The following is a 26,868-nucleotide window of genomic DNA, read 5'->3' on the forward strand; positions in this document are numbered from 1 at the left end:
ACGGACAAAACAAGGTAAGAAACACTTTTAATCTACAAGTCTGCCCTGTAACGTTTTAGAATGATATATCTAATATACCATTGTAAGTAAGATATTATTAGATATTAGATATATCATTCTAACAAAGTTAAACATGTCCCTTGTAGATCCAAGCAAAGTAAAACAAATCCCATTATTCTTCATTGAGCAGGAACATCATAGGATCAGGCACTGCCTGGAAGTAGGGTGGCTGTGGGTCCTACTTTACAGAGGACCACCCTTTACTGGAAAGGGTCCCCTTTTGGAAGGGTAGCCTGATTCAAGTATAAATCACCATAAGGATGGAGAGCAGGGACCCATGAACAGGCAGCAGCACCCTAAGCAGCAGACTGACACAGCTCAGTCTTCCCCACAAGCCCACCATGGTGAGGTGTGCTCTGTTTATATCCAAATTATAGCAAGTTTTATGCAAATGTGTGTCATCTTTTGTACTCTTTTTTTGATGACATGTACATGGCTACCCCAGCTGAGGGACTTTCTTTTTTTTTTTTTTTTCCTCCAGCTGAGGGACTTTCATGAATGTGGAGGGGACAGCAAAGTATATCACAGGGTAACAGATTAATAGAATTGCAGAGTTAGAAGGGACCACAATGGTTATCTCCTCCTGCAGTGCAGGAATTTTTTCCCCAGCATGAGGCTCAAACCCATGACCCTGAGATTAAGAGTCTCATGCTCTACCGACTGAGCTAACTCAGAGTTTTCAGGTATAACTGCACTGACCGGCAATAATACAAAGGTTTCCTTCCCACTGGTAATAAATATTTTGTCTCCAGCTTTATTTACCACTCCTGTCAAAGCGAAGGCAGCGTAAGAGAAGAAAAGTAATGGTTTATACAGTCAGATCTAAGGATTATTCACACGCATGCAGGCAACAGAGGCTTGGAATGGAGACAAGAACATCTTGGGACGCTGTCCCACAAAGCTCAGAATGTTTAGCAACAACCTTTTCTCCTTCCGTTTCAATGTTCATGTTACATGATGGGCCACCATAGTCTCAACAGGGGGTTGGGCCTTGAGCTTCTCAAACAGCAGCTCTTCATAGCAAACAGCAAACCACCTTTGCAACCAAGAAGGCTTTCTAAGGTAGCTTGTGGTGTTTGCAGAGAATCTGCTCAAGCTCTTTGGACCTTGGCCCAGGTTTGTTAATGACAAATATAATCCATTGTCATTGCCATGACACACATCACGTGGAAAGAAGGGGGGGGGGAATAAAATAAATGCATGATAACCATTCTTGCATCAACTAGTCCATCTGCTCCAACTGCCAGAAATCTTTTATTTTAATGACTGTTCCTTAATTCAAAACATGTTAGTTGCTCAAGAACATAGGGCAAGTTCTTTCTTTCAGAGACCTACCACTCCACTGTGTAGTATCGAGAAATTATCAGGGTTCTAAAATGCACTTTAGATTTGACGTTTCAGGTGAATCTAAGGCATTAATTTGTTTAATTGTAGAATTTAATCCTAGATGGCCCATTGACCTGATCCAGCAACTCTTCTTGTGTATTTTTTTGATCTGTCAGATGCTGGACATTGGAGTGGTTTGGTTTTGTTTTGCTTCTGTTGTATATTTGTTAAACCTTGCAACTCAAAGAGATGAAAAGACGGGCGCTCTCTATGGAGTGTTTTTCTGAGGATGTCATGAGATGACAGAGATAACAAAGATGACCTTGAGATAACCTAGGGTTGTCCTTACCTGAAGTTGGCCTTACAGGGAACATGTGTTTGCTGATGAAAGTGTAATGCTCCTCAGCAAGATAGGGTGAGTATTTAGGGCTTTAACTTATAGTATTGTTCAGTCAGAGGGAAGATCCAAAAGACTGATACAACTGACTGACTCATAATGTGACTCTGAAGGTGGCATCATAAAGTACCAGGGCTTTTTTTTCAGCCAAAACTTGCTGAAACTCAGTTCCAGTACCTCTCAGGTGGGCATCATTGCCATTATAAGAGAACAAAGTGAGTTCATGGTGTGTTCTGGGAGATCTTTTTCTAGAAAAATAGCACTGTATAGAACCATGTTTGATTCGTTCATTATGGCTGCACTTTGGCTCTTACTCATCACTGGAGTAAGTGTAGGAGAAGACAGTTCAGAGAAGAGGGATGACATGGGCTGCACCAGGCTGTATAGATTAGACAGGTGTGGAATGACTAATCTGTACTATATCCACACCTTAGAGCTAGCAATGTAACCCAATGAACTATGCTTCCATTGACAAGATTACTTGCGAGTCTCCATATCTTGGCAACAGGTTCTTTTCACAATCATAGTACCCTCAGGAATCCAATATCCTTTTCCTTGCAAGGTCTGTGGTTCATAAAAACATCTCCATTGACCTAATGTCCGGTAATAATACAAAGCATTTGGGATTACAGCTAGAAGGCAGTTTAAAAGCATGGATTTTTTCCTCTCTGCCTTATGCAGCATACTTTGACAATGCAAGTTGTCACAGGAATACAAAGGAGGATAGATATTCTGCTGTGCAAAAGTAGCCCACTTTCCCTAGGTTTCTCTGTATCCCCAAACTGGTGAGCGATAGGGTCCTGCTTCTGATGGTCAGAAGTTTAGCAGGGTTGTTGGCCTGGTTGAAAGGAGACAAATGGGATCCTCATAACAGAGGGTCCTGGTTGTGCGTAGGACCCCAGAGCTCACCTGATAGGGTTAAAATGGGGGGGAAGGAGCAAGAAGTCCTGGCCATTCCCCTGGGATCACACCAGGCGATTGTAGCCAATAGCCAGTGGGTGGTGTGATCCCAGGGGCTTTTAAAACAGCAGTGTGATGCAAGGAGGGGCACTTGCTTCGCACTGTTGAACACCCGCCCACCCTCTCTAGTTTAGGTAGAGTCACTTGGCCTTGCTTTGGTTTGGGTCGCCAGTTTTGGAACAGGGGCTGGGTAGGAATTTTTCCATTTGGCAGGTTGGCTTTAGCCATTTGGTTTTCGCCTACCCCTTAGCAATTCATCACAACTTGTAAGGTGGCGGTTAGGCATTGGCTCAGCTGGATTGTGGGGAGGGGAGGTGCGGCCATCACCTGCCCTTCCAGGAATTGGGTATTCCATTAAAGGAATCTGGGGGTCCTGGATCTCATCCGAAGTCCGCTTGAGGGGCTAGGGCCATGCCAGGACCACAGGAACCCCGGGGTGAGCTTAGGTTGGTCCTCATCGACCTAGCTCCCTCGTTTGGTTTACCCCATTGGACGATCACCCTGAGAGGTGGAGCCAGTTATAGTGGGGAGTCAATGCCTAAGCCAATACCGCTCATGTGATTGTATTTCAATAAAGTTGTGGCCAAAATTTGCTCCAAAACTTAAACTAATATAAGTGCCCGTGTGTATTTATTTTGGGGGTGGGTCTTGGGGCCTCGAGATGCAGCAAGAGATAGCTAGTTCCGGAACAACCCAACCTATGTCCGAGCAACAAATAGCACAAACCTGGAAGAAATGTCAGAGTCAGTAGCCTTATAGGATCAACTGGAAGTCTTTTGGCCTCTTGTGTTGGTAGCTACAATTACCGCTGATCGCCTGAAATGATGGTGAGTGTTGTTGCTCTGCTATTTCTTTCTTCAGCAAGCTCCTATGCTGGTACAGAGCGCAATGTCCCTGAATCTGAATACTAGAATCATTGGTATAATTCCTTGAGCGCCTTATGAGGTTATGCCATGGTCTGAGCTGGAGTAGCCTTTATGATACATTCTTGTGCAGGTGAGGAACAACTCCTTTAATTGGGCTACAAAGAAGGAAATGTCAGTTTTGCATTTTTGGGATTGGTTGAAAAGGCACGTGGGCATTCCAGTGTAGTTTTCTTGTTGTTACCATGGGGATGGATGTTGCCTGAATGTCTGTGTACTCATAGCGTGTATTTTTATTCTTGGACATGCTTTACTAGAAATCACATGCCTCACATTAAATTTGCCATATTCTTTCTGCACACAGTCAGGTAAAGGAAAGTAGCATCTTGAATATCACTTGTGTAACTTACTGTTCAAGCTAGAGGGGTTCTGAATTTTGAAAGAATTAGAACAAACTATTCCTTCGCCTCGCAAACATGGCCACCCCCGCACCTCCTGATTTTAGAATTCACAAATGACTAACCACTCAAGTGTGCAGCCTCTGTCATGCCATTTGCCATCTTGATGCATTTCTACACAGTCCTCATTGCCAAGATTATTTGGTTCTCCTGGGGCCCAGTTAGAGTACCCAATGACGTCGCCATTCAGGTACTCAAACCTCCCTTCTGTCGCCATGTCGTTGATCCCAAGGACAGCTCTTCTGTTATACCAGGTCACTATTTTTTGCAGGGCACTGTTCTCTGCCGCATTCCTCGGGAAGGCAAGTGCGCCACCCATGCGCAAGCAAGTCTCACGCGCAGCATGATAATCACCTCTGGATCCATCTGTTTTGAATACCTTCTCACCAACCATCACGCCGTTGGGGGCAAGGAGAACTAGAAAGAGACAGGATTGCAAGGCTTTCAAATCTAATACTGTAAAATGCCAGGTGCATTGATGGTACGGGCAGCATTTTATATTTCAGTGGAAGGAGATAGGTTCTTAGCATGGTTTAAAGCAGAGGAGAGGATGGGAGTAGTGGTTGCACAATGTATGTATGTATGGTCACAGGTTCCCCATCACTTTTGTGAACTCAAATTGCATCAGTAGTAAACTTGAGACAGCAAGAGCTAAGAAGACTCATTCTTTGAAGGTGAAGATTAAGGTGTGATTATGATAGAGGGCTATATATATATATTTATTATGATTATGATTATTGATATTATTAATGTTCCTTATCTATCTGGTTCCTCTTTTTCCCTTTAACTTTTCTTGCTCTTTTCTCTTTTGATTTTGTCTTTCTGATCCTATTTGTTCTAGGTATTATTTTTCTGTATTGTGAAAACTTTAATAAAATATTTTTGGGGGAAATAGTCAACTTGAAGCTATATCAGCCTATTTGGACAAAAGCAAACAATAATTTCCCTTTCGTACCTTTTTGAGTTTTGGTGATGGCAGCTTTCAAACCCTCCAACTCTGTTTCCAAGCCCCTTATTTGTGTTTTAAGGCTTTCCAGCTCTGAATGAGAAAATAGTTGCATTAGATTTCCCGATCAACTGCAAATTCCAGAAGTGAACTTTTTCAAAATATGTATGGATAACAATCTATGGCCAAGCTTTCATGTAGCTATAGAGCTGGTGCAGAGTCTCTCATTTGAGAACAGTGCACCTACTGTAAAACTATAATGTGCCAAGTGGTCCTCAGTTGCTCATTCTTTTAGGTTATTCAAATATTTTTTTTACTGTACACAAGAAGCAGAATAAACTTCCTCCTCTTAAAGAAGTCGAAGGGCATTTGCCAACAGAAACAATAGCTATTCTGTTTTCCAACGTTCAGTATTTCTCTCCTGTTCTGCCTTCTGTAGGAAGGAAATGTAATACAAATAGTTCTTGAGCTCACTCATCTTGGCTGGTTCACTTGGAAATTTTTCTTCAGGTGCAAATTTTGTTAACTTCCTGGACGGCGAGTTGAACTAAATGCCCTCTTGTTTGGAGATGGAATTAAAATAATCTCAGGTTAATAATTGCAAGTGACAGATTTGTGCGGCCAACTATGGGAAGAGAAAGAGACGTTTTTGTGGAGAGGCTGTGCAAGTTTTTGCCTTGCAACAGGACAATAGTAGGTCCAGCTGAAGTCCTCTGGGGAAAGGAGAAGGGAGAGGACTCAGAAAAACTGCCAAGAGGTTTTCCTCTTAGGGCTGGGACAGTGTCTGCTGTGGAGTTTCTTTTCTCCCAGAGCTCAGAAAGTGCTTCTGTCTAAGGACCAGTAGCCCTGTATGTTGGCTCTTAAGATTGCACTTGCAAAGGAGTGGTCAGTATTTGGATGTGGCTTCTCTTTTTGCACACACTGACATCACCACACTGGGGGAAGAAAGCCGACAACTGCCCTCCAGAACCCCCTAAGTGAGAAATGTCCACATGTGAACACCAGATTAGTAGTAACCAGGGCTTTCTTCCCCCAGCCGGAACTTGCCGGAACTCTCAGGTGGGCACCATTGCCATTATAAGAGAGGAAGGGAGGCGTTCATGGTGAGTTCTGACACTTTTTCAAGAAAAATAGCACTGGTTATAACCATACAGAGGCATTTTATTTTTTAGAGGAAGAGAGTTGATTCAGAAGGAGAGAGCATCTTTCCTCATGGAGTCATGACTGGCCCAGAAACCAAAGGGATATATTTCTTCCTCACTTCTTGACTTTGAGAAGTGTCTGTGGACTTTCGGCCTAAACTTCAAGTCTTTGTATCACTTTTTTGCTAATTTCAATATGAGGCGGTTTTGAAATTTGATCCTCATTATACTTGCACATTGTAGAAGAAAACACTTTCTTCCAATCTATTTGATCGGAGCAATTGTAATTATGTTTATACTTTGCTTGCTGATTATGTGCCATACAGTGCCATACTTGCTGATTATGTGTTATACCGTGACACATTTCACTTTGACCAAATAAAAACATAAGGAGGTCAAACAATGCAACTGATATGGGATGGACTACTAGCTCTCACCCTTGCCTACCTCACTGGGTTATTCTGATAATAAATGAGCAAAATGGTGTCAAATGCTTTGTATACTGAAAAAGAGCAGTCAGAATGAATCATTGTCATCATCTTTGTCCTCCTGGTACTTTGCACATCGAGAAAAAAAAAGTTTAACCCCCCCTTTAGATTATAAATCTCTGGTAGGGCTCATATTATTTTTTATTTTTGTACAGTGCCTAGCTATGTTGTTGCTGATGACAATAATAATAATAACTGACAACAACAGCTTTTACCTGGAAGATTACTGTTTCCACTTGATCCTTTTCCATCTATAGAGCCTTTATCTCCTTCTGAACCAGGAATGCCAGTTGGTCCTGCTGGACCCTGTAGTCCTTGAGGTCTTGGTAATCCTAAAAAGAAGACCCAAATCAGTTAACTGATATGCGACTTAAAAACAACAACAACAACAACAACAACTCTGTTTTATAGTGCCTATCATTTGAGGTTACGTAGACAGTACTCCCAACTCTTTTGTCAGAACAGTCACCTTGTCTCCAGTGAGATTTTACTTGAGAATTGTGCCTCAGAGTTCTTTGGCTCCTATACTATTGTCCGCTAGTTAAGTGCTGATACCATAGTCCTCCATATGCAGGCATTTATTAGTTGTATCTGTGGAAGGGCCACAGAGATGTAGGGAGCTGTGAAGCAGACCATCCTCTTCCTGCTTTGCCAGTCTGATTGGCTTCAGTACCAGCCACGAAGAAAGCAGATTGGTGCAGTGTTCATAGATCACAGAAGAGTTAGAAGGGACCCTGAGGATAAACCCCCTGCAATGCAGGAATATGCAGCTGTCTCATATGGGGATCAAACCTGCAAAGTTGGCATTATCAGCACCATGCTCTAACCAATGGAGCAATCCATCAGTTGGGATAGCTACCAACTATCCAGGTATCCCTCTGTTTCCCCAGCCCAATATCAGAAGCCTGATACCCTTTGCTAGCCTGAGCAAAGGACACTTGAGTGCACAGAACAGGGCAAGGGACAGGACCTGGGTAGGGCCTGGCAAGATGGACTGAGAAGACTGGTGGGTTGCATTTAATCAGTGGACTGCAAGTCCCTCAATCCTCCTGTAGCATGTTAAATGTCAGCTTGAGCACTGTGGCAGGAGCCTTTTGCTTATTTGATCTGCTATATGTGTCTTTGTCTGATTTTAGTGCATGTGATGAAGTAGCCTGTGGTTTACCTAAATTACAGTAGCGCTACACCACAGAGCCTAGGGCTTGCCGATCAGAAGGTCAGCAGTTCGAATCCCCACGACGGGGTGAGCTCCCGTTGCTCAGTCCCTGCTCCTGCCAACCTAGCAGTTCGAAAGCACATCAAAGTGCAAGTGGATAAATAGGTACCGCTCCAGCGGGAAGGTAAATGGCATTTCCGTGCACTGCTCTGGTTCGCCAGAAGTGGCTTAATCATGCTGGCCACATGGCCCGGAAGCTGTACGCCGGCTCCCTCGGCCAATAAAGCGAGATGACCGCCGCAACCCCAGAGTTGTCCGCGACTGGACCTAATGGTCAGGGGTCCCTTTACCTTTACCTTTATGTGTCTTTGTTTTATTTTAGTGCATGTGATAAAGTAGCCTGTGGTTTACCTAAATTACAGTAGTTAGATATTCTAGCCTTATGAAATACTATATTACCATAAAATAGTTCTTCCTGACATTGCTGCTATAAGGAACAGGAAGCTGCCCTGTCCCCCATTTCCTGTCACAGGGGCTTTGATCTATTGTCGTTAGCTAAAAAAAGAGCCCACACATACTTGCTCCAAGCTTGTATATGAGAACAGAGTGGATCAAGCTTATATAGAAGTTATTTACCCCATATTTACTCCAAAGTGCACAAAAAGAGAGTGCACCCTCCCCATAAATGTTCTGGTACCTTGATCTCCCTCTTCTCCTTTTGGTCTGGTCTCAGCAGATGCACATATAACTAATGTACAAGCATTAGGAACCCATCCTGGCAGAAAAAGCCTTGGAGCAGAGCTGGTGGTTCTCTGCAGAGATGCTCCCCTTACCAATGGAGAAAGTATTAGAAGTATCAGCATTGTCTGGATGTATGGTCTAAAGTGGGGACAGAAACAAACACAACATCATTAGAAAAGAAGACAACTTAAACTCTGGTCACATGCATACCATACACTGAAAGCACATTTCCAGCACATGCTTTTCCCCAAAGAATCCTGGAAACAGTAGACTGTCACCCACAGAGCAACTGTTCCCAACACTGTTAAGAAACTACAGTTCCCACAATTCTTTTTTAGAGTTGTGTGCTCTAAATGTGCTTTAAATTTATGGTGTGGGTGTGACCTTTATCCTAATTAGCAGCTTCTGATTTTAAGAAGGAGATGGACAATATTTGACAGAGAATCGGAACAGATATGGATTTTCAGGATTGTGATTTCAGGTTCTGATCTGGAAAGACAAGGTTCAGCAAACATTGCTTGATGCGCTGTTGAAAGGGGAGAACTAGGGGAAACTGGGACCTTACAAAAGAGCAAGTTGGTGACCCAAAGATTAGAACAAGAGCCCAAAGGTCCTTACATGTGGCACAAACAGGCAGTACCGCAAAGAATTAATTCATTGCTGAATCAGGCGAGGTGTACAGTTTCAGCACCATAGTACACCAGCCTGTTGTGCCAATCATCTTATAACTTGTGCCACCTGTTTTCTACAGCCTTTACATGGTAAGGTTTGGATAAAGAAAATAAAATTCTAAGTATTTGTAATAGGCATCACTGCTTTCGTCAGCAATGCCCAAGTTTTGGATCCTGAAATCTCCCAACTGCATCCTTTGAGTTCTTTGTGTCAAAGCAAACAGGCTGTGATCCCCCCCCCCCCGGACAAATCATGCTGTCCTACAAGAAACTATTATCACTAGCAATAAGGGTTTACTTCCTACCCCGTTCTTGTCCCTGAGTACTAGCATGGTCAGCTGCAAAAGAGGGCTGGGCTCCTGTAGTCTTAATAGCCGTGCAAAAGTGGGGATTTCAGCAGGTGTAAATTGCATGCCCCTATCAGCTACACAAAGGTGTAGAAGCCCTGTCATCTGTTGCATCTGGCCACCCTACAGAATACAGATGTATACTTTCGCCAATCCAGGTGAATGGGTGTGATTCCTTCCTATGCAAAGAAGCATAACTGCTGCATCTCGGGGAATTGCTGAAGTGATGGTGAAATGCTGCCCTACCTGGGGCCTGGCTGCAACTCCTATGCATGCTTGCATGGGACTAAGTCCCACTGAGCACAGTAGGACCCTCCTTGTACAGAAAGAGCACCAAGAAATATAGCACAGCCTCCTGGGGACCCTGCAATATATGGTTCCTCTTTCCACTCCCATTATAATCAGAAGCATTTTGCTAATCTATACAGTAATCAAATGCATTTAAAGTATTTCGGTCCAATAAGTCCCTGTTGATTTTAGCGCACTGAAAGAATAATACATAATCTTTTATACCTGTTAGGATTCTTTGTTTGGTCCATGTTTGGAGTTCATATCAAAAGTCCAGTCACTTTGTAATTTCTGTTTTGTTCCACAAAAGTCTTAGCAAGACTAATTTAGGAGGCATTCAGGATTCCATTTATAGACCAAGGGTTATGTAACAAGAGCTCATGTTTCTTATGCAAAGCATTTTAACCATAAATATTTTGCTTCACGATCCTCAAACTATCAAAGCAGGTCTGTTGCTTTCAAGTGGGACTTCTCAAGAGCATGGTTTCCGGGTTCCTGCTATAGACGCTGTTAATCCAACAAAACAAAACACAAAGGAAGTATTGTCCGGTGGTGGTGAAATACATGCAGAGAACAATGGAGCTTGCCACTTCAAAGTAAACAATTCAAAACAAATTGTTAACTCATTACTGAACAATTTACAGTACTTGTTAAGGAGCAATTGCTTAAATCAATCCACTGGTGGTAGCAAGCACATAATATTTGTGGCTTGGTTTTCTGTCTTGGGGGTGCTCCACTAATGGGACTTATAGTCACTAATGGTGGGAGTGTCAGGCAGTAAGCAAGTATTGATATGATGTATTGCGTGTGATTTCTAAAATTCTGAATTTTACAGTGGTTAAAGACCCAGACCTTGTTATCATTATTTTGAGGAGCAAATAAATATATTTTATTTAAGTGATTAATTAAAATCCATTTCCTGGGAGCAGCCCAGATACTGATCACATTCTTATGGAGAAGTGATTGTTAACTGTGTAAAACTGGTATGATAGCATTTGGATAGCATTTGCGCTTGTAGACAAACTAACACAACAGTGAAATAGTAGTCAGAGGTGACATTATCAAATATGGTTTTTGTGATAACTGGTCTCCATTTCTTTCATTACTTCCTCGTCCAAAGAACCTAGACCACCTTCTGTTTGCTGTACTTTTTGGACAAGTATGTTAGACTGAACATCTTGATATTCCAGATTTTCTTTGTTTAGATATCATGTAACTGACTCTCTCTAAAGTTTAAAGAAGGTTGTGCTAATTTTATAAGTATGTTGTCATAATCAATACTATATGCTTGGCTTTTGTAGGTAACATTATTTCAAAAGTTTGTAAGGAGGATGCACAGCATTTCCTCTCTCCCAATGTGATCTTTGGAATGTTTTGATTATTTTATGGCATGCTTACTGTTTCCTAACATTTTGCACTTTTTGAAACAAAAAATTCAAGATCTCTAAGAGCTTTACTGTATAAAGTAAATAATTGTTCTCCCTCCCCTTTCTAATATCATCTAAAATATTTGAATATGCACAATATGTACATCTTTTCTCTTGTTTGAACTAGTCAAGTCTTTGGCTCCTTTTCATACACCTCATGCTTGTAGCTGTCTCTAATATTTCTCAATACCTACCATGGAACACAGAACTCCAAATGAGGGACAATGCCAGGATGTTCAAGACTTGAAATCTGAAAATCCTTCAAAATGCTTTCTGAGGGTTGGAATTCCAAAAAGTTGGGGGGGGGGATTTGTTCCAAGGTTCAGAGTTCCAAAAATTCCTGAACACTTGTTCCAGGGATAAAAATTCCAAAAAAGGTATGACAGCTGGAATTCTGAAAAATGCTGAAAACATGTTTCAGTTAATCTGAAAATGCTAAAAAAATAAATAAAAATGATCCGAATTCTGAAAATACCGCAAAATGCCTTCTGAGAGTCAGAATTCCTAAAATTCATGGGAAAGTATTCTGCATGTAGCAATTCTGAAAATTTACAAAAGGTTTAAATTCATTGTGATCCGATAAAAGCTGGAAAATCTCTTTTCCCAATGCTGGCTAAGGGCATATATGTTCTCTTAAAAATCATTTATAAGCTGTTAAGCTGAAAAGTTGAAAGAGCAGAAAGAGGGTTGAGCGCCCGGAATATTATTATTATTATTTTGCGATCAATGAGAAATGCTGTTCTCTTGGTGTCTGTGTTGGGAGGTTTCCCAGCTGTAACCATTGTTTGCTGTACAGTGGTACCTCAGGTTAAGAACTTAATTCGTTCTGGAGCTCCGTTCTCAACCTGAAACTGTTCTTAACCTGAGGTACCACTTTAGCTAATGGGGCCTCCTGCTGCTGCCGCGCGATTTCTGTTCTCATCCTGAAGCAAAGTTCTTAACCCAAGGTACTATTTCTGGGTTAGCGGAGTCTGTAACCTGAAGCATCTGTAACCTGAAGGGTCTGTAACCTGAGGTACCATGGTATTGGTTTATTATTGAACACCCCCCCCTCCGAAAGTGAACTCCATGGGAGTTTAGTGGATATTCTTTTCCTTATTTCCCCCCTTCACCCTGATTTGTATATGAATAGCTCTTGTAAAAGTAACAAACAAGGTGCCTTTGTACAGGTGTGTTTCCTTCCAGAACCAACTGCCATGCCTTATCCTGATCTTAATACAGTATTCCTTTCTTTAAGCATTATTTGATTTTGTAAATTGATTACTCTTATCCATGGCTACATTCTGGCTGGATAATTGTTTATCATTATTTATACCCTGTGATATTGTACCGTTCTGTGTGCCAAACTATTGGGGGGGTGTAATTTTTTTTATTTCTGTGGAGTTTTCTATGCTTATTGGTTCCTCATTAATGCCCCTTTCCCATATCTTAAAAGGAAAATTGATTGTACCATTTCGCTTTTAGGAAATAGAAGAGCCGAGCATGTCCTACTCATGGTCCTCTGACTCTGTTCCTGGGAGTTACATGAATTTTCTTTTACACCTGCTAACTGAAAAGTCTGATGTTCTTCAGTGGTTGCAACTTTTTGCTCCAAAGGGAAACAAGAAAGAAAAAGCTGCTTGCTGCTTATTCCTAGCGAAGTTTATGTCAACGTAAATGATATTCCTATCATTGGTTCATAATCATGCTCAGGTGTCTTACAGGCCACATGAGCATGAAAAGGAGAAATACTGATATTGCTATGCATTATGCTTAAGTTGGATCATTGTGTTTGTCATAAAGTAACAACCCCTCAGATTAAGTGTATGTAGATGATCTGATGGTTTTGTTGATATTTGCAGATTAATTTCCTTGAGTTGTGGGTTTAAATGTGTTCCCTACAAACACCAGAATCCCAGTCAGGGCTGTAGCCTGGGGGACATGGGGGGAGCGTAGCCCTGGGCGCATGATTCTGAGGCATGTGAAGCAGATGCCCAATGCAGAGATCCCCATTCCACCTTGCCTGCCACCAGGGGTCTCTGGGCCCTGGAGCCCAGCCTGGCCTTGCCACCACAACTGTGGCCTCCTCGCTGAATGGCTGCCCGGCCAGTGTTAGGGTGATGCATCCACCAAGGGCTGTCTTGGTCGGCCGGGCTACCCCCATGCGGGCAGGCAAGTGGCACAGTGCAGCCCGTGAACCCTCCATGTCCCGCGCCTAGCAGACAGCGTCAGTGTCGAGGGCTGGGCTGGTGCCTAATATAATGCACATTTGTATGTTATTTTCCACTGACAAGCATTTCTATGGCCGCTTTACCCTAGTATATCCATTTTTGCACACATTACATGGCCAGAGAATGGCATTGCGAAAGTGCAGGTTTCAATGGGTGGCTTTCTTTCGGATCCTCTCACAGAAGGTAATGTAAAGGTAAAGGGACCCCTGACCATTAGGTCCAGTCGTGGCCGACTCTGGGGTTGCGGCGCTCATCTCGCTTTATTGGCCGAGGGAGCCGGCGTACAGCTGCCAGGTCATGTGGCCAGCATGACTAAGCTGCTTCTGGTGAACCAGAGCAGCGCACGGAAACGCCGTTTACCATCCCGCCGGAGTGGTACCTATTCATCTACTTGCACTTTGACGTGCTTTCGAACTGCTAGGTTGGCAGGAGCAGGGAACGAGCAATGGGAGCTCACCCCGTCGTGGGGATTTGAACCACCAACCTTCTGATCGGCAAGTCCTAGGCTTTGTGGTTTAACCCACAGCACCACCCGCGTCTCTCACAGAAGGTAGGTCCTGCTTAAACCTCAGTTAGAGGATTATTGCTGCTGAAACAACATTTGAACTCTGCCCTTGCGCACCCTTCAACCTGATCCCTGGGTGAAGCAGTGCCATATAATCTTGCAACTGTTGCCTTTCCTCAGCCTAGACCTTGCCCCAGCTCCCCAAGTCTTGCTCTGTTTGCCGAAACCTAGACCTCTACCTGTAGCGAGAACCACCCAACAAAATTACTCAAAACGGAAGTTTGCTTCTTTTGAGTGAAAAAGGATGGTCCCCAAATCACATCAAGAGACTGGCTGCTCAAGATTGTTCTAAAAGCAATGGAGCTGGGATAGCTCAGTCAGTAGGAATCAAGACTCTTATTCTCAGAGTCTTGAGTTTGAGCCCCCCTTTGGGGGCTGCATTGCAAGGGGCTGGACTGGATGACCCTCGTGGCCCCTTTCATTCTGCAATTCTATGAATAGATGAGGAGCAAGATGTATGTCAGGTGGTGGAGAGGCATGTAATGATAATGAACTGGGACAGTAAAAACTGTTTCAATAATGGTCAAATATGCCCGCATGTCATTAGCTAAACACATAGGTAAATGTTGTATCATTATCACTATAAAACAGTAACTTCAAGATAAAATATAGTATGGAAAGTATAGAAACAGTGATGGAACAGCGTATTATTCCAAATGTAGCGAACCTACAAACTCAATGGAACAGTCCAATATACGGTTGTACCTTGGTTGTCAAACGGAATCCATTCCGGAAGTCTGTTCGACTTCCGGAAATGTTTGACAATCAAGGAGCGGCTTCTGATTGGCTGCAGGAAGCTCCTGCAGCCAATCGGAAGCTGCGTCAGATGTTTGGGTTCCTAAGAACATTCGCAAACTGGAACACTCACTTCTGGGTTTGCAGCTTTCGGGAGCGAAAATGTTTGAGTCACAAGGCGTTGGGATCCAAGGTACGACTGTATTATTAACTTCTTGGCCTCTATACTATCAGCAATCCTATTACACTTTGGAATTTGGTACACAATGTGCCTGAAGTTCTCTAGGTGATTCAGTCAATTAAACAGATTTTTGAATGATTTCTGTATATATAAATGAAAAGGTTCTAAAAATTAGTAAGAAATTATAAGATAGTATAATTAGTTTGATGTCAAGTTTTGTACAACAGGAAAATAGAAAAGGTAAAGGCATTGGGGGTGGGGTGGGAAATCTTAGGTGTATAAATGTAGGAGTGTATGGTGAATTGTATTATATTTTGAAAACTGACATTGTTTTGTAACCTTTGTTTTTTCAAAAGACCATATATAATAATGTTATGTTATAAAGTAAATTCAATAAAAAATTAAAAGCAAAAATAAAAATAAAAAATAAACAGATTTTTGAATTCTGTTTTAATATATCTACAAACACCCATAAAGACAGTCAGATCAAAATTCGCACATTATTAACCGAGCCACATTGCATGAGATGTCATTCCATTTGCCATCTGGATACAATTCTATGCAGTCCTCTTCCACTCCATTGGGTTCTTTTGGTGCCCAGTTTGAATATTCCATTGTTTCACCATTAAGATGCTTGAAGATGCCTTCTGTCTCCTGGTCATTCATTCCAAAAAATACTTTTCTTCCCATTTTTGCAGAGAGTTTCAGTGCAGCGTTGTTTTCATTTTCATTCCTTGGAGAAGCAACCTGGCCACCAAAATGGTTACACGTCGCTTTTGAAGTCTCATAATCACCGTCATCGCCATTAATCACAAATAGTTTTCCTCCTACTCTTGTGCTGTTTGAGAAAATGTAACCTAGAATGGCTAACAGACAATACAATCAAAATTAATTATTTCAAATGTGCTTTCATCATTAATAGCCCAAATTTAGGACCTGGGCCTGATCCATACAGCAATTGCTGTACATTTAGTTGCTCAAATGAGTGGTTTGGTTGCGTTAAGGACTGTGTAATGTCAGAGGATGATATTAATGGCAACCCATACATCTTTCATCAAGGTACACAAACAACTAGCTTACCTTTCTGGGTTTTGCTTGCAGTCAGCTGCAAAGCCTTCAGCTCTCCTTGTAAATCACTAATTTGAGTTTTGAGCAGTTCAAGTTCTAAAAGGCAAAAGGACAGTTTTGTTCTTGTTCTGTTTGTGTTAAAGTATAAAAGATTATAAAAGAAGAATCTGCTTCAGAAGTGACAAATCTCAAATCCACCATTGACCTTCTCCCTGCCCCATTCAGTTTCTCATTGTCTTAATTCCAGGAGAGTGTTAGTCTTTGCAGCAAAATCCGCAGTGTCTTGGCAGAACTTAAAGACTAGCAAATGTAATGTCGCATGCATTTTTGTGGTTCAGAAGAGCTCACCTCATCAGATGCATAAGGTTGATAGTGTACACAATGAACCATCCATCAAGGAACAAGGAAACTATTTTCAAACTAAAACAAATCAGGTCAGGTCTCCACCCACCTCCCTTACCTAACCATAGTGACACTGAGGCCAGAATAGAGATTCCATATCAGACACTTGTTGGGATCTCCTTTTGCGTATGATTGGTGGACTGGTTCACACTTTCAAACAGCCCCAGATAAGTGACTCAGGAGTGCAGGAAGTCACAGACCAGACGGGCTTTCTTCCAGGAAGACATCTATTAGACAATGTGAGAAATATAATAGATATTATGGAGTTATTAGAAGTTAATATTAATACTAAGGCAGTATTAATATTTGTGGATGCGGAGAAAGCCTTTGACAATATTTCTTGGAGCTTCATGAAAAAGAATCTTCAAGGGATGGGGGTAGGCCAAGGTTTTGAGAATGGTATAGGTGCAATTTATTCTGAACAAAAAGCAAAATTGATTGTAAATAATGTGGTTACTGAAGAATTTGCTATTGAAAAAGGGACACGACAGGGGTGCCCAATATCCCCATTACTTTTTATATCTGTCTTGGAGGTTCTATTAAACATGATCAGAGGGGACCAGCTGGTTAAAGGGATTCAGGTCGGAGCTAAACAATATAAATTGAGAGCGTTTGCAGATGATCTAGTATTAACTTTACAAGAGCCAGACACTAGTACGAGAAGAGTTTTAGAGTTAATACAAGTATTTGGTCAAGTAGCAGGCTTTAAGTAGAACAAACAGAAAATGAAAGTATTGGATAAAAATCTAACAGTTGCCGAAAGAGAGAAGTTCCAGAGTGAAACTGGTTTAATGGTAGCAAAGAAGGTGAAATACCTGGGGATTAATTTGACATCTAAGAATGTGAACTTATTTAAAGATAATTATGAGAAATGTTGGACAGAAGTTAAGAAAGATTTAGAAATATGGTCAAATTTGAGACTTTCCTTGTTAGGCCGAATTGCTGTTATTAAGATGAATGTTTTGCCGAGAATGTTGTTTTTGTTTCAAACATTGCAGATTGTGGATAAAATGGATTGTTTCAAGAGGTGGCAAAAAGACATATCTAGATTTGTCTGGCAGGGCAAAAAGCCCAGAATAAAATTCAAGATATTAACTGATGCAAAAGAAAGAGGGGGGTTTGCCCTGCCGGACTTAAAATTGTATTATGAATCAGCGGCTTTTTGCTGGCTGAAAAACTGGTTGCTTCTTGAAAACACAGACATTTTGGATTTGGAAGGGTTCAATAACAGATTTGGCTGGCATGCATATATATGGTACGACAAGGTTAAAATCCACCAAGGTTTCAAAAACCATATTGTTAGGAAAGCACTATATAATGTTTGGATTCGGTATAAAGATTTGTTGGAAAACAAAACCCCTAGGTGGTTGTCACCAATGGAAGCTAAGGAAGTGAAAAAACTTAATATGGAATCCAAATGGCCAAAATATTGGGAAATTATAGAACATGAGGAGGGAAAAGTGAAATTGCAGAGTTATGAGAAATTGAAGTCTAAAGTAAGAGACTGGCTTCATTATTACCAGATAAATGAGGTTTTCAAACTGGACAGGAAAATTGGCTTCCAGGTGGAGAGGTCAAAATTAGAAACAGAGCTTTTGGAACCCAATACTAAGAATCTGTCAAGAATGTATAACTTGCTGTTGAAATGGAATACACAGGATGAGACGGTTAAATCTGCTATGATTAAATGGGCACAAGATATTGGTCATAACATTATGTTTGCGGACTGGGAACAGTTGTGGACCACCGGTATGAAATTTATGGCATGTAATGCCTTAAGAGAGAACATTATGAAAATGATTTATAGGTGGTACATGACCCCAGTCAAGCTTGCAAAAATCTATCACACGCCCAATAATAAATGCTGGAAATGTAAGGAAATTGAAGGTACTTTTTACCACCTTTGGTGGACGTGCCCAAGGATCAAGGCCTTCTGGGAAATGATCTATAATGAAATTAAGAAGGTACTTAAGTGTACTTTTCATAAGAAACCAGAGGCCTTCCTCCTGGGCATGGTAGGCCAATTGGTGTCAAGGAAAGATAGGACGTTCTTTATGTATGCTACAACAGCAGCAAGAGTTCTTTTAGCAAAGTATTGGAAGACACAAGAACTACCCACGCTGGAAGAGTGGCAGACGAAGGTGATTGACTATATGGGACTGGCCGAGATGACTGGCAGAATCCGAGACCAAGGGAAAGAGACGGTGGAAGAAGATTGGAAGAAATTTAAAGTTTATCTTAAGAACTGTTGTAAAATTAATGAGTGCTAAAATGTCATGGGTAATGTAAAACAGAATTGCAGCGATAAATGATTGGGTAAGAGAAAAAGGATCAAAGAAATTGAATCATAAGTAATTGAAATTAGGGGTTGCTGAAAAAGTTTAAAACAGGGATGCAGAAAAGGGAGGTATGGGGAAGTCGTTGAAATAAGGTTTAAGAAAAAAAGGTTAAGAAATTATACGGGTTTATATGTTTGTTTGTTAATGTGTTATGTTGTGAATTGTTAGTTTTTGTGTGTTAATATATGTTGTAAAACCAATAAAAATTTATTATAAAAGAAAGGAGTGCAGGGAGTCACAACCAGACTCACATGGAAGCATAACTTGTGTAAAGTATTGGCCTCCCTGGAAGGCCACGTATGTGGTCATTATGGTGTATACAATCATAGCAGGCTGAAAAAATGGCACCATACTTTCTTGCTCATAGAATCATAGAACTGTAAAGTTGGAAGAGACCACAAGAGTCATCTAGTCCAACCCCCTGCAATGCAGGAATCTTTTGTCCAAGGTGGGACTCAGCCCCACAACCCTCAGATTTAAGAGTCTCATGTTCTACAGACTGAGCTATCCCAGCTCAGGTGTGTATGAATTGGTAGTGTCACATGGGACTTTATATGAGACTGTTTGCTTCCATCAACTAGAGTCTGCTTGAATCAATAAATGAAACATTTTTGTTGTTGATTGAAGTAGCAATTTTAAAGAAATCATGGGAGTACACAACCTCAGTTTAACCAGACTGATTTTGCAGCTGTAATCAATTGGCCATTTTAATTAAGACAGATATCTAAAGTAACTCTAGACTTTAATACACTTATATTTCAATAAAGACATATCCTCTCCCATCGTTTGGAATGTTTGACTTTTCGTATGGAATCACAAAGCTTAGATTCTTATTAGCCTTGTGTATAGAACCCAGACAAATTTCAGTAAAATCTCTTGGCTTGTGTGTGTCTGCAGTTGTCCACATCCCTTACCTTTTCCTCCACAGTCACCTTTCTGACCACTTTCCCCTTTAAGGCCAGGAGGCCCAGCTTTTCCTGGGGGTCCCTGCATTCCTCGTAAACCTGCCATTTAATCCAATGGATAAACAGAGAAAGATGAACAAGTGAACAACATAATGCACGGGCATTCTTGGGTTATAGTTAAACATATGAATACACCAACAAATAGTTATTTGAAAGGATATTCTGCGGGAAACTGGGGGGTCTTCGTTGTTGCCCACGTCTGCTCTATGTTCCACCTCTTTGGAGGAGAGTGACCAGCAGTCTTTTCTAGTCGTGTTATTGGAGATCCCTTTTGTGTGGAGAAGCCACAGGTGGAACATGGGGCCTTCTCCATGCCAGGTATGTGCTTTGTCACTGAGCTATGATTTCCTCCTAATACTGAGAGAGCAACCAAGATGATCAAGGGGCTGGAAACCAAGCCTTATAAGGAACAATTGAGGGGGTTGGGTATGTTAGCCTGGGAAAGAGGAGATATGGTAGCCATCTTCAAATATCTAAAGGGCTATCACATGGAAGATGGAGCAAGCTTGTTTTCTCCTGCTCTGGAGGGTAGCACTCAAACCAATGGCTTCAAGTTACAAGAAAGGTGTTTCCGGCTAAACATCAGGAAGGACTTTCTGACAGTAAGAGTTGTTCAACAATAGAATGGACTCCCGAGGGAGGTTGTGGACTCTCCTTCATTGGATGGTAATCTGTCATGGATACTTTAGTTGAGATCTTTGCATTGCAGGGGGTTGAATAAATAGCCCTCAAGGTCCTTTCCAACTTTACAGTTCTATGATTTTATGACTACCATTGGATAGCTCTTGGAAATTCCTTATGCCATACCTTGCTCTCCTTTTTCGCCTTGAGGACCTTCCTTCCCATCTCTTCCTGGCAGTCCATTGCTCCCAGGGATGCCCGGCAATCCATTGCTTCCATGAATAACCGTGCAGGCTGGCACTTTCTCTTCACAGTTGCATTGCTGCGGATCTGACATTCTCACCGATGACGCTCCCAGCACAAGAATGCAGAGGACATGGCGTTGCATTTCTTGATGATGAGATCTACGGCAAAGCACAACAGCATTTGTATAGTTAGTTGAAGGCGACATCTCTGCCTGGGGCCATGGCAGATAGTACATCTGAACTTACATAAAGCGAGATGAGCGCCTCAACCCCAGAGTCGTTCACGACTGGACCTAATGGTCAGGGGTCCCTTTACCTTTATATGACTGAATCCTCTTCCCTACAGAGAGTTCCACACACACAGCCAAAAAAGGTCCTCAGTAGTCTTCTCTCTCACACCAGGAATTTGTGTATAGGAATCTTTTTTTTCTCAGGGGCAAATTCTATCACACACTTGCAGTCTAGTTTGGTTTGGTCTGACTCAGATTTTGCCACCTCATAACTGGGCCATTGTTATCCTAAGTTAAAGCGGAAACAAGATCTTACAGCGGTGGTCACAGGTTTCAAGTTCTGCAAGGCAAATACTTAAAACATAGATTAGGATCTTCAGATTTCTCAGGCTTATTTGCCACAGTTAGGGTCTAACTAGATGGCGTGTTATCCAGTGCTTTATTGCTTGTATGAAAGGTTTTTTAAAATAATAAATAGCAAGAGAAGGGTAAACCTGACTTCACCTGTGGCATAGGTTTCAATTTGTGCAAAGAGCACATTGCTATTTACTCCCACTGCCCCACCCCAAATCAGAGGGAACATGAGGGGGGTTTTTGCGGGGGGGGGGAGTAGCAGAAATGTGGCAGCAGGTCCTAGCATGACCTGCAATGCTCAGGGGACATTAGTCCTCTTCAGGCAATTAGTGTCAAATGTGTGCAGGAGAAAGTGAGCCACTGGTCTTCCTCCATTGCTGGAAGACTGCAGTGGTTGAGCCTGCTCTGTCTGTGTAGGCTCCCACACAGTATTGACATACTAGCAAGCCATTCAATGGCCGGGTACACACCATGTATCTAAAGCACACAACTTGCCCCAAAGACTCATGGGAACTGTAGTTTATTAAGGGGTCTGGGAACTGTAGCTCTTTGAAGGTTAACTAAAATTTCCAGGATTCTTTGGGTGAAATCATGTACTTGAAAAGTCCAGTGTGTATGCAGCCAATGCCTATTAGCAGGAAGCACTCTCTGATCCCTGCTAGCAAGAAGTAGAAATCTGCTTGCTCTTTCCATTGCAACAGATTCATTACAGAGTTAAAGATGTATGCATGTAACAAACTAGGTCAGCAGTTGCAAAACCAGTTAATCATCAGTTTCATTCCTGGAAACGGTTTGGAGTGGTCTCCCTCACAAAATCGAAAGTTTGCTAGATGTTCACCATAGGCGAGGGCAATTGACCTGTGACCCTCCAGGAGTTGCTGGACTTCAGTTCCCATGCTCCCTGATCATTGGCTATGCTGTTTGGGGATGATGAGAGCTGGAGTCCAACTACCTGTGGACAGATGCCATGAACTGGCAGGACAACAGGGAGGAGGAAGGGGTTCCTGGTGAGGGGTGTAGCTGGGACTGGGACACATTGGGGCAAGCAGGGGATGGGGATGGAGAGGTTGGTGTAAGAAGGCCTTACAGGGTGATGGAGGATGACAAGGGGGTGAGGGCCAGTGCACAAGAACCAAAGCAGCAGGACCCATCACCAGAGCCAGAGGAGCCCCTGTCTCCATGAACTCAGCGAACTCTGAGACGTTGGGAACAGTGGGAGATGTGCTCTAGGAGGCTGAGGCAAGCAAGGGCCCACAGCCCAGTTCCCAAGCTGGCCAGGTGGGGCTGGCTAGCTCTGGGAGAATGTGTGTGATTCCTTTGCTAGAGTAGTCTTAGCACAGGTGAGGGTCATATTGCTCATCAAGCCCAGGTGCTGCAATCAGTATACAAGGCACCAAAGGTAAGCAGACCTGAGGTGCTGTGTCTGCCCAACTGCCCATGTTGAGGGACCTTGACTTGGATGCTCCTGGATTTCTACAGGACTGTGATTTGGGTTTGACTCTGGACTGTACCCTGATTGCTGGACTTTAGACTTGGCTACTTGGATGGACCCTGAACCTCATTTCCTGATCTTCAGACTTTGGACTTCACTTGTTTGGATTGACCCTTGGACTTTGAGCTTTGGACGTGGCACAGTGACTTGCCGCCAGGTAGGCCAGGGGTTCAGGACACCCTACAGGTGACTGACTGCCCCTTTAGTATATTGGGGGGGGGATGATTTGAGAAGCACTGATTTTGATTATTTTATCCCTGCACAAGAGTAAAAGAAATGGATACCTATGAGGACAACTCTAGCTATGTTACAATCATAGTGACAGAGTCAAGCAGAAATCTTGATAGGTTTGAATTTGAGACCTTCACAGATGGGATTATTAGGCAGGTCACTCTAGTCTCTTTATTGCCCAATGTTTGACGTGACATTTATCCATGTGGGAAAGGTCGGCTAATCTGATGATACATGTGTGTTAAACTGCTCACCCTGTTCCTGTAAATAAGGAAATTAGTTTTTTAAAGGCCACTGTGAAGTGGGTTGGAGTATATTCTGGGAAATCAAGAGTTCTGACATCTGCCAACGCCAGCAGCTTAGTTGATTCAGATAAAGTATTTATGCACACGAGAACAGAAGGTGTGTGACCCTTATGGGAAATCCATCTAGGGTGGCAAGCCAGATTTTGCCGAGTGTTTGCCAACTGGGGCTTGTATAATAGCAATGCCCTGTTGTTATTCCTCAGGATATAGCAACCAGAGGTTATATGGCTTCAATTATGGCATGACACGGCTAATACCAACTGCTGGACCTATTTATGTGTGAATTTAGCTACCTCAGGCTTCCTCAAACTCAGCCCTTCAGGTGTTTTTGGCCTACAACTCCCATGATCCCTAACTAGCAGGACCAGTGGTCAGGGATGATGGGAACTGTAGTCTCAAAACATCTGTAGGGCCGAGTCTAAGGAAGCCTGAGCTATCTCCAGGCTTTCATTTGAACAGGTGAAGTCTCAAACTGCGTAGGGGAGAACAGGCACACAGCCTTCTCCCCCCTCCCCGCTATGTCCCAGTTTATATCAGCATTCCCCCCCCCCCCAAATTTGGATCTCCAGCTGTTTTGGGGCTACAATTCCCATCATCCCTGACCACTATTCTTGCTAGCTAGGGATGATGGGAGTTGTAGTCTAAAAAACAGCTGGAGACCCAAGTTTGGGAAACACTGGTTTATACTATTACAGTGGTACCTCAGGTTAAGTACTTAATTCGTTCCGGAGCTCCGTTCTTAACCTGAAACTGTTCTTATCCTGAAGCACCACTTTAGCTAATGGGGCCTCCTGCTGCTGCCGTGCCACCGGAGCATGATTTCTTAACCTGAACCTTTCAAAGTTCTTAACCTGAAGCACTTTTTCTGGGTTAGCAGAGTCTGTAACCTGAAGTGTATGCAACCTGAAGCGTATGTAACCCAAGGTACCACTGTAGTAGCAAAATGGCTCCCATCATGCTAGTTGAGGTGGGGGTGAAGGGAGGCACCCCCAGGGACCTTGTCTGTCCCTGTACAAAGTCACAATGCACTCTGCTGTGGGGTCTGTCAGGCCTGGCCTGGACCATTCAGACTCAAGTGTGTCAGGCATCCACCTTCCATATTGTATGCCACAGTTCCACAGTTCAAACCATGCTCAAGGCGGCTTACAACATAAAAAAATCATAAATCTGCAGCATAACAACAGTAGTCCTAGACAATAAATAGTTAAAAAGCACACAGCCAAACTAAACCATTTCCACATAAATCACAAGATCTAAAAGAAAGATACAAACATATTAGCAGCAACAACCCACACCCCAACAAAAACAGTACCCAGCCCAAGAATCGGTTCAGCGGCCTCAGCTTCTGCAGCTGGAGTCAGTCCAAACTGCACCTTCCCAGGCCAGGTGGAAAAGGCCTACAAGACAGGGAACAGATCTTCCAGGAGTCACAGCCAAGTTGGTCTCTTCAGGACTTATTCTCATAACAGCAGTGTCCCCCCATGTGACAATTTATTCTTTGCTATGGCAGGGATGGGAGACCTGAGGCCATCCAGATGTTGTTGGAGGACTTCAACTCCCAGCCAGCAAAGCCAATACTCAGGGATGATGAGAGTTGGGAGCTCAACAACATTTGGATGGCCACCGGTTCCCCATCAAATGCATCCATAGACTCCATTGAGGTTAGGGTTAAACATGCTCACTGCCCTTGTTGACCCCAGATATTCAGTGCCAGGTTTGTTCCGATCTACATAGTGTAGTGCAGGCATAGGCAAACTTGGCCCTCCAGATGTTTTGAGACTACAACTCCCATCATTCCTAGCTAACAGAACCAGTGGTCAGGGATGATAGGAATTGTAGTCCCTAAACATCTGGAGGGCCGAGTTTGCCTATGCCTGGTGTAGTGCCACCTTTTCATATGAATGGCTTCATGCTGATCACTGGCCCAAGCCATACCATTGCCTAAAGTGGAGCCCATCCCAAGGGCCAGCACGGTTACAGATCTTGTTGCACCATTCAGACACCAGTCCCATTTTTCCACTGCTCTCCCCCTACCTTCACCGACCCACCCCTAATTAAGGCTGCTTCCTTCACCCTGCTGAATGCCACTCCTGACACTGATTTTGGCTTCTTGGTCATGCTGGGTTGTAAGGAAGCGGCTTTTCTAAGAACCGATTGCCAATTGACCCAAATCAGTCAGTGCTAATCCTGACTTGTTTGCTCTTTATATGTATAATGCATTTGCAGAGCTGAAGCCAAGATGCTCAACTTCATTTTCCCACCCTCACTCTCATCCATCCAGCACAGTTATTTATTTCGTGAAACATGATTGCTTTGTTCCTTGTTATTCCTTTATACCCATGCCAGGTATTGATGCAGACTTCCAGTGTCAAGTTTCAAAATCCTGCTGTAGCTTATTTTGTTGCCTGTTTGGGTGCATAACTCAGGAGTAGGGGTAATAAGCTTGGTCAAGCTGGATTTTATAGGAGAGAAATAAAATGAAAACATGTCAGATTTAATCCTTGGGGGTATTGGTAGTTTCGGCAAGTGCAAACTTAGATACATGATATATCAGTCTGTATAAATAGGAGCATATCTATACGAAAAGAAGTGTCCCGTATGTATTTAACTGTTTAAGAAAATTAGTAAGTGACCACTCACACCACCAGATAGCAAAATAAATAACAATTGCCAATAGTTGGCAAATACTGCCCTCCCCCATATTACAATCTATCTTGGACCTGGTCCTTTTGACAAAATGGAAGTACTGGGAGCCATGGGAGGAAGTTTATAATGTCTTCTTGGGTTTTAGAATACAGAGACAAGGGAAAGTTGAGTGTAGTTGGACATGCAATCACAAATGACTTGAGGGAGGACATCCAGTGGTGGGTACTACCACTGAGAAGAACCTTTTGCCACCATGTGATAACTGTCTGCTGGTCATGAAATGACCACTAGGGTCTCTTTGGAAGATCTTAAAGATTGGGTTGTTCTGCACCAGGGTAGGTAAGCTGTTGTAATACATGGGGTTCCTAGGTAGTCTCCCAAACTGGTATTGATCAAACTCAGACCCGCTTAGCTGCATCATGTTCCCCCAGGCCATGCCCTGGGCTCAAAGTCTATGCCATGGCTCAAGGGAATATGGCCAACCTTGAAATACGAACCTCTTCTTTCCCTGTGATCCGTCTTTTAACTCTGCCAAAAGTGATTAAGATTTTGGCACAGCAGCAACACAGCAGATTAACAGGGTATTAACATTGCAGGTTAGTTTGTGAAAAGTCACGATTTATACAACAGTGAAGAAAAAATTACTAGCTTACCTTCTGCAGATCCACTCCAAGTATGACCTAGCAAAATCTGATTATGGTACCTACCAGCCCCATATCACTTAAAAGTGGTTTACGGCCTGTTGGATCCACCCACTCTCTACCTTCGTGTGGGAATTGCATCTCCTGACCCTACCCCCATGTACAAAATATGTAGCAATGGCTCTCAGGTGAAGAAAAGTCCAGATGAAGCAAGAACTATCTGGGGAAACTGCCAATATATCATTGCGGTTGCTATTTGTCAAAGCAAATATTTCCCCCCCTCGTTTTTAAAGCACAGCATTACACAACAGTGTTGCAACATAATATGGCAAGGCGGTCTTTGGCTGCTACTAAAAAGACAAATTTCA

General features: G+C 42.7%; 2 protein-coding genes and 1 long non-coding RNA gene across 5 annotated transcripts in view; 1 reads left to right on the plus strand and 2 right to left on the minus strand.

Annotated features, from left to right (window-relative positions):
- Positions 1-3,410: 3,410 nt before the first annotated feature.
- Positions 3,411-10,291, minus strand: LOC310762958 (pulmonary surfactant-associated protein D-like). 2 transcript variants are annotated; one of them, XM_083614854.1, is made up of 5 exons: positions 10,069-10,289; positions 8,494-8,675; positions 6,856-6,972; positions 5,020-5,103; positions 3,411-4,481 (listed from the first exon to the last, which is right to left on the minus strand). In XM_083614854.1, the coding sequence occupies exons 1-5, from the start codon at positions 10,092-10,094 to the stop codon at positions 4,108-4,110; spliced, it is 783 nt and encodes a 260-aa protein (XP_083470980.1). In that variant the 5' UTR covers positions 10,095-10,289; the 3' UTR covers positions 3,411-4,107. The 2 variants fall into 2 exon arrangements, with proteins under 2 accessions (XP_083470980.1, XP_083470981.1); XM_083614855.1 differs by having other exon boundaries at positions 3,417-4,481; positions 8,494-8,624; positions 10,069-10,291.
- Positions 10,292-15,396: 5,105 nt separating this feature from the next.
- LOC310762966 (pulmonary surfactant-associated protein D-like) lies at positions 15,397-26,706 on the minus strand. 2 transcript variants are annotated; one of them, XM_083614869.1, is made up of 5 exons: positions 26,513-26,706; positions 20,543-20,760; positions 19,685-19,774; positions 16,042-16,125; positions 15,397-15,827 (listed from the first exon to the last, which is right to left on the minus strand). In XM_083614869.1, the coding sequence occupies exons 2-5, from the start codon at positions 20,742-20,744 to the stop codon at positions 15,448-15,450; spliced, it is 756 nt and encodes a 251-aa protein (XP_083470995.1). In that variant the 5' UTR covers positions 20,745-20,760; positions 26,513-26,706; the 3' UTR covers positions 15,397-15,447. The 2 variants fall into 2 exon arrangements, with proteins under 2 accessions (XP_083470995.1, XP_083470996.1); XM_083614870.1 differs by lacking the exon at positions 19,685-19,774 and having other exon boundaries at positions 26,513-26,655.
- The window catches only part of LOC310763094, a 117,671-nt gene continuing 111,576 nt past the window's right edge, over positions 20,774-26,868 (plus strand). The window contains exon 1 of the long non-coding RNA XR_014548476.1: positions 20,774-22,834. This is a non-coding gene — a long non-coding RNA (uncharacterized lncRNA). The remainder of the gene's footprint in view (positions 22,835-26,868) is intronic.

This window comes from Podarcis filfolensis (assembly GCF_964270895.1).
Source record: "Podarcis filfolensis genome assembly, chromosome: 5".
In the NCBI taxonomy this organism is placed as follows: Eukaryota; Metazoa; Chordata; class Lepidosauria; order Squamata; family Lacertidae; genus Podarcis; species Podarcis filfolensis.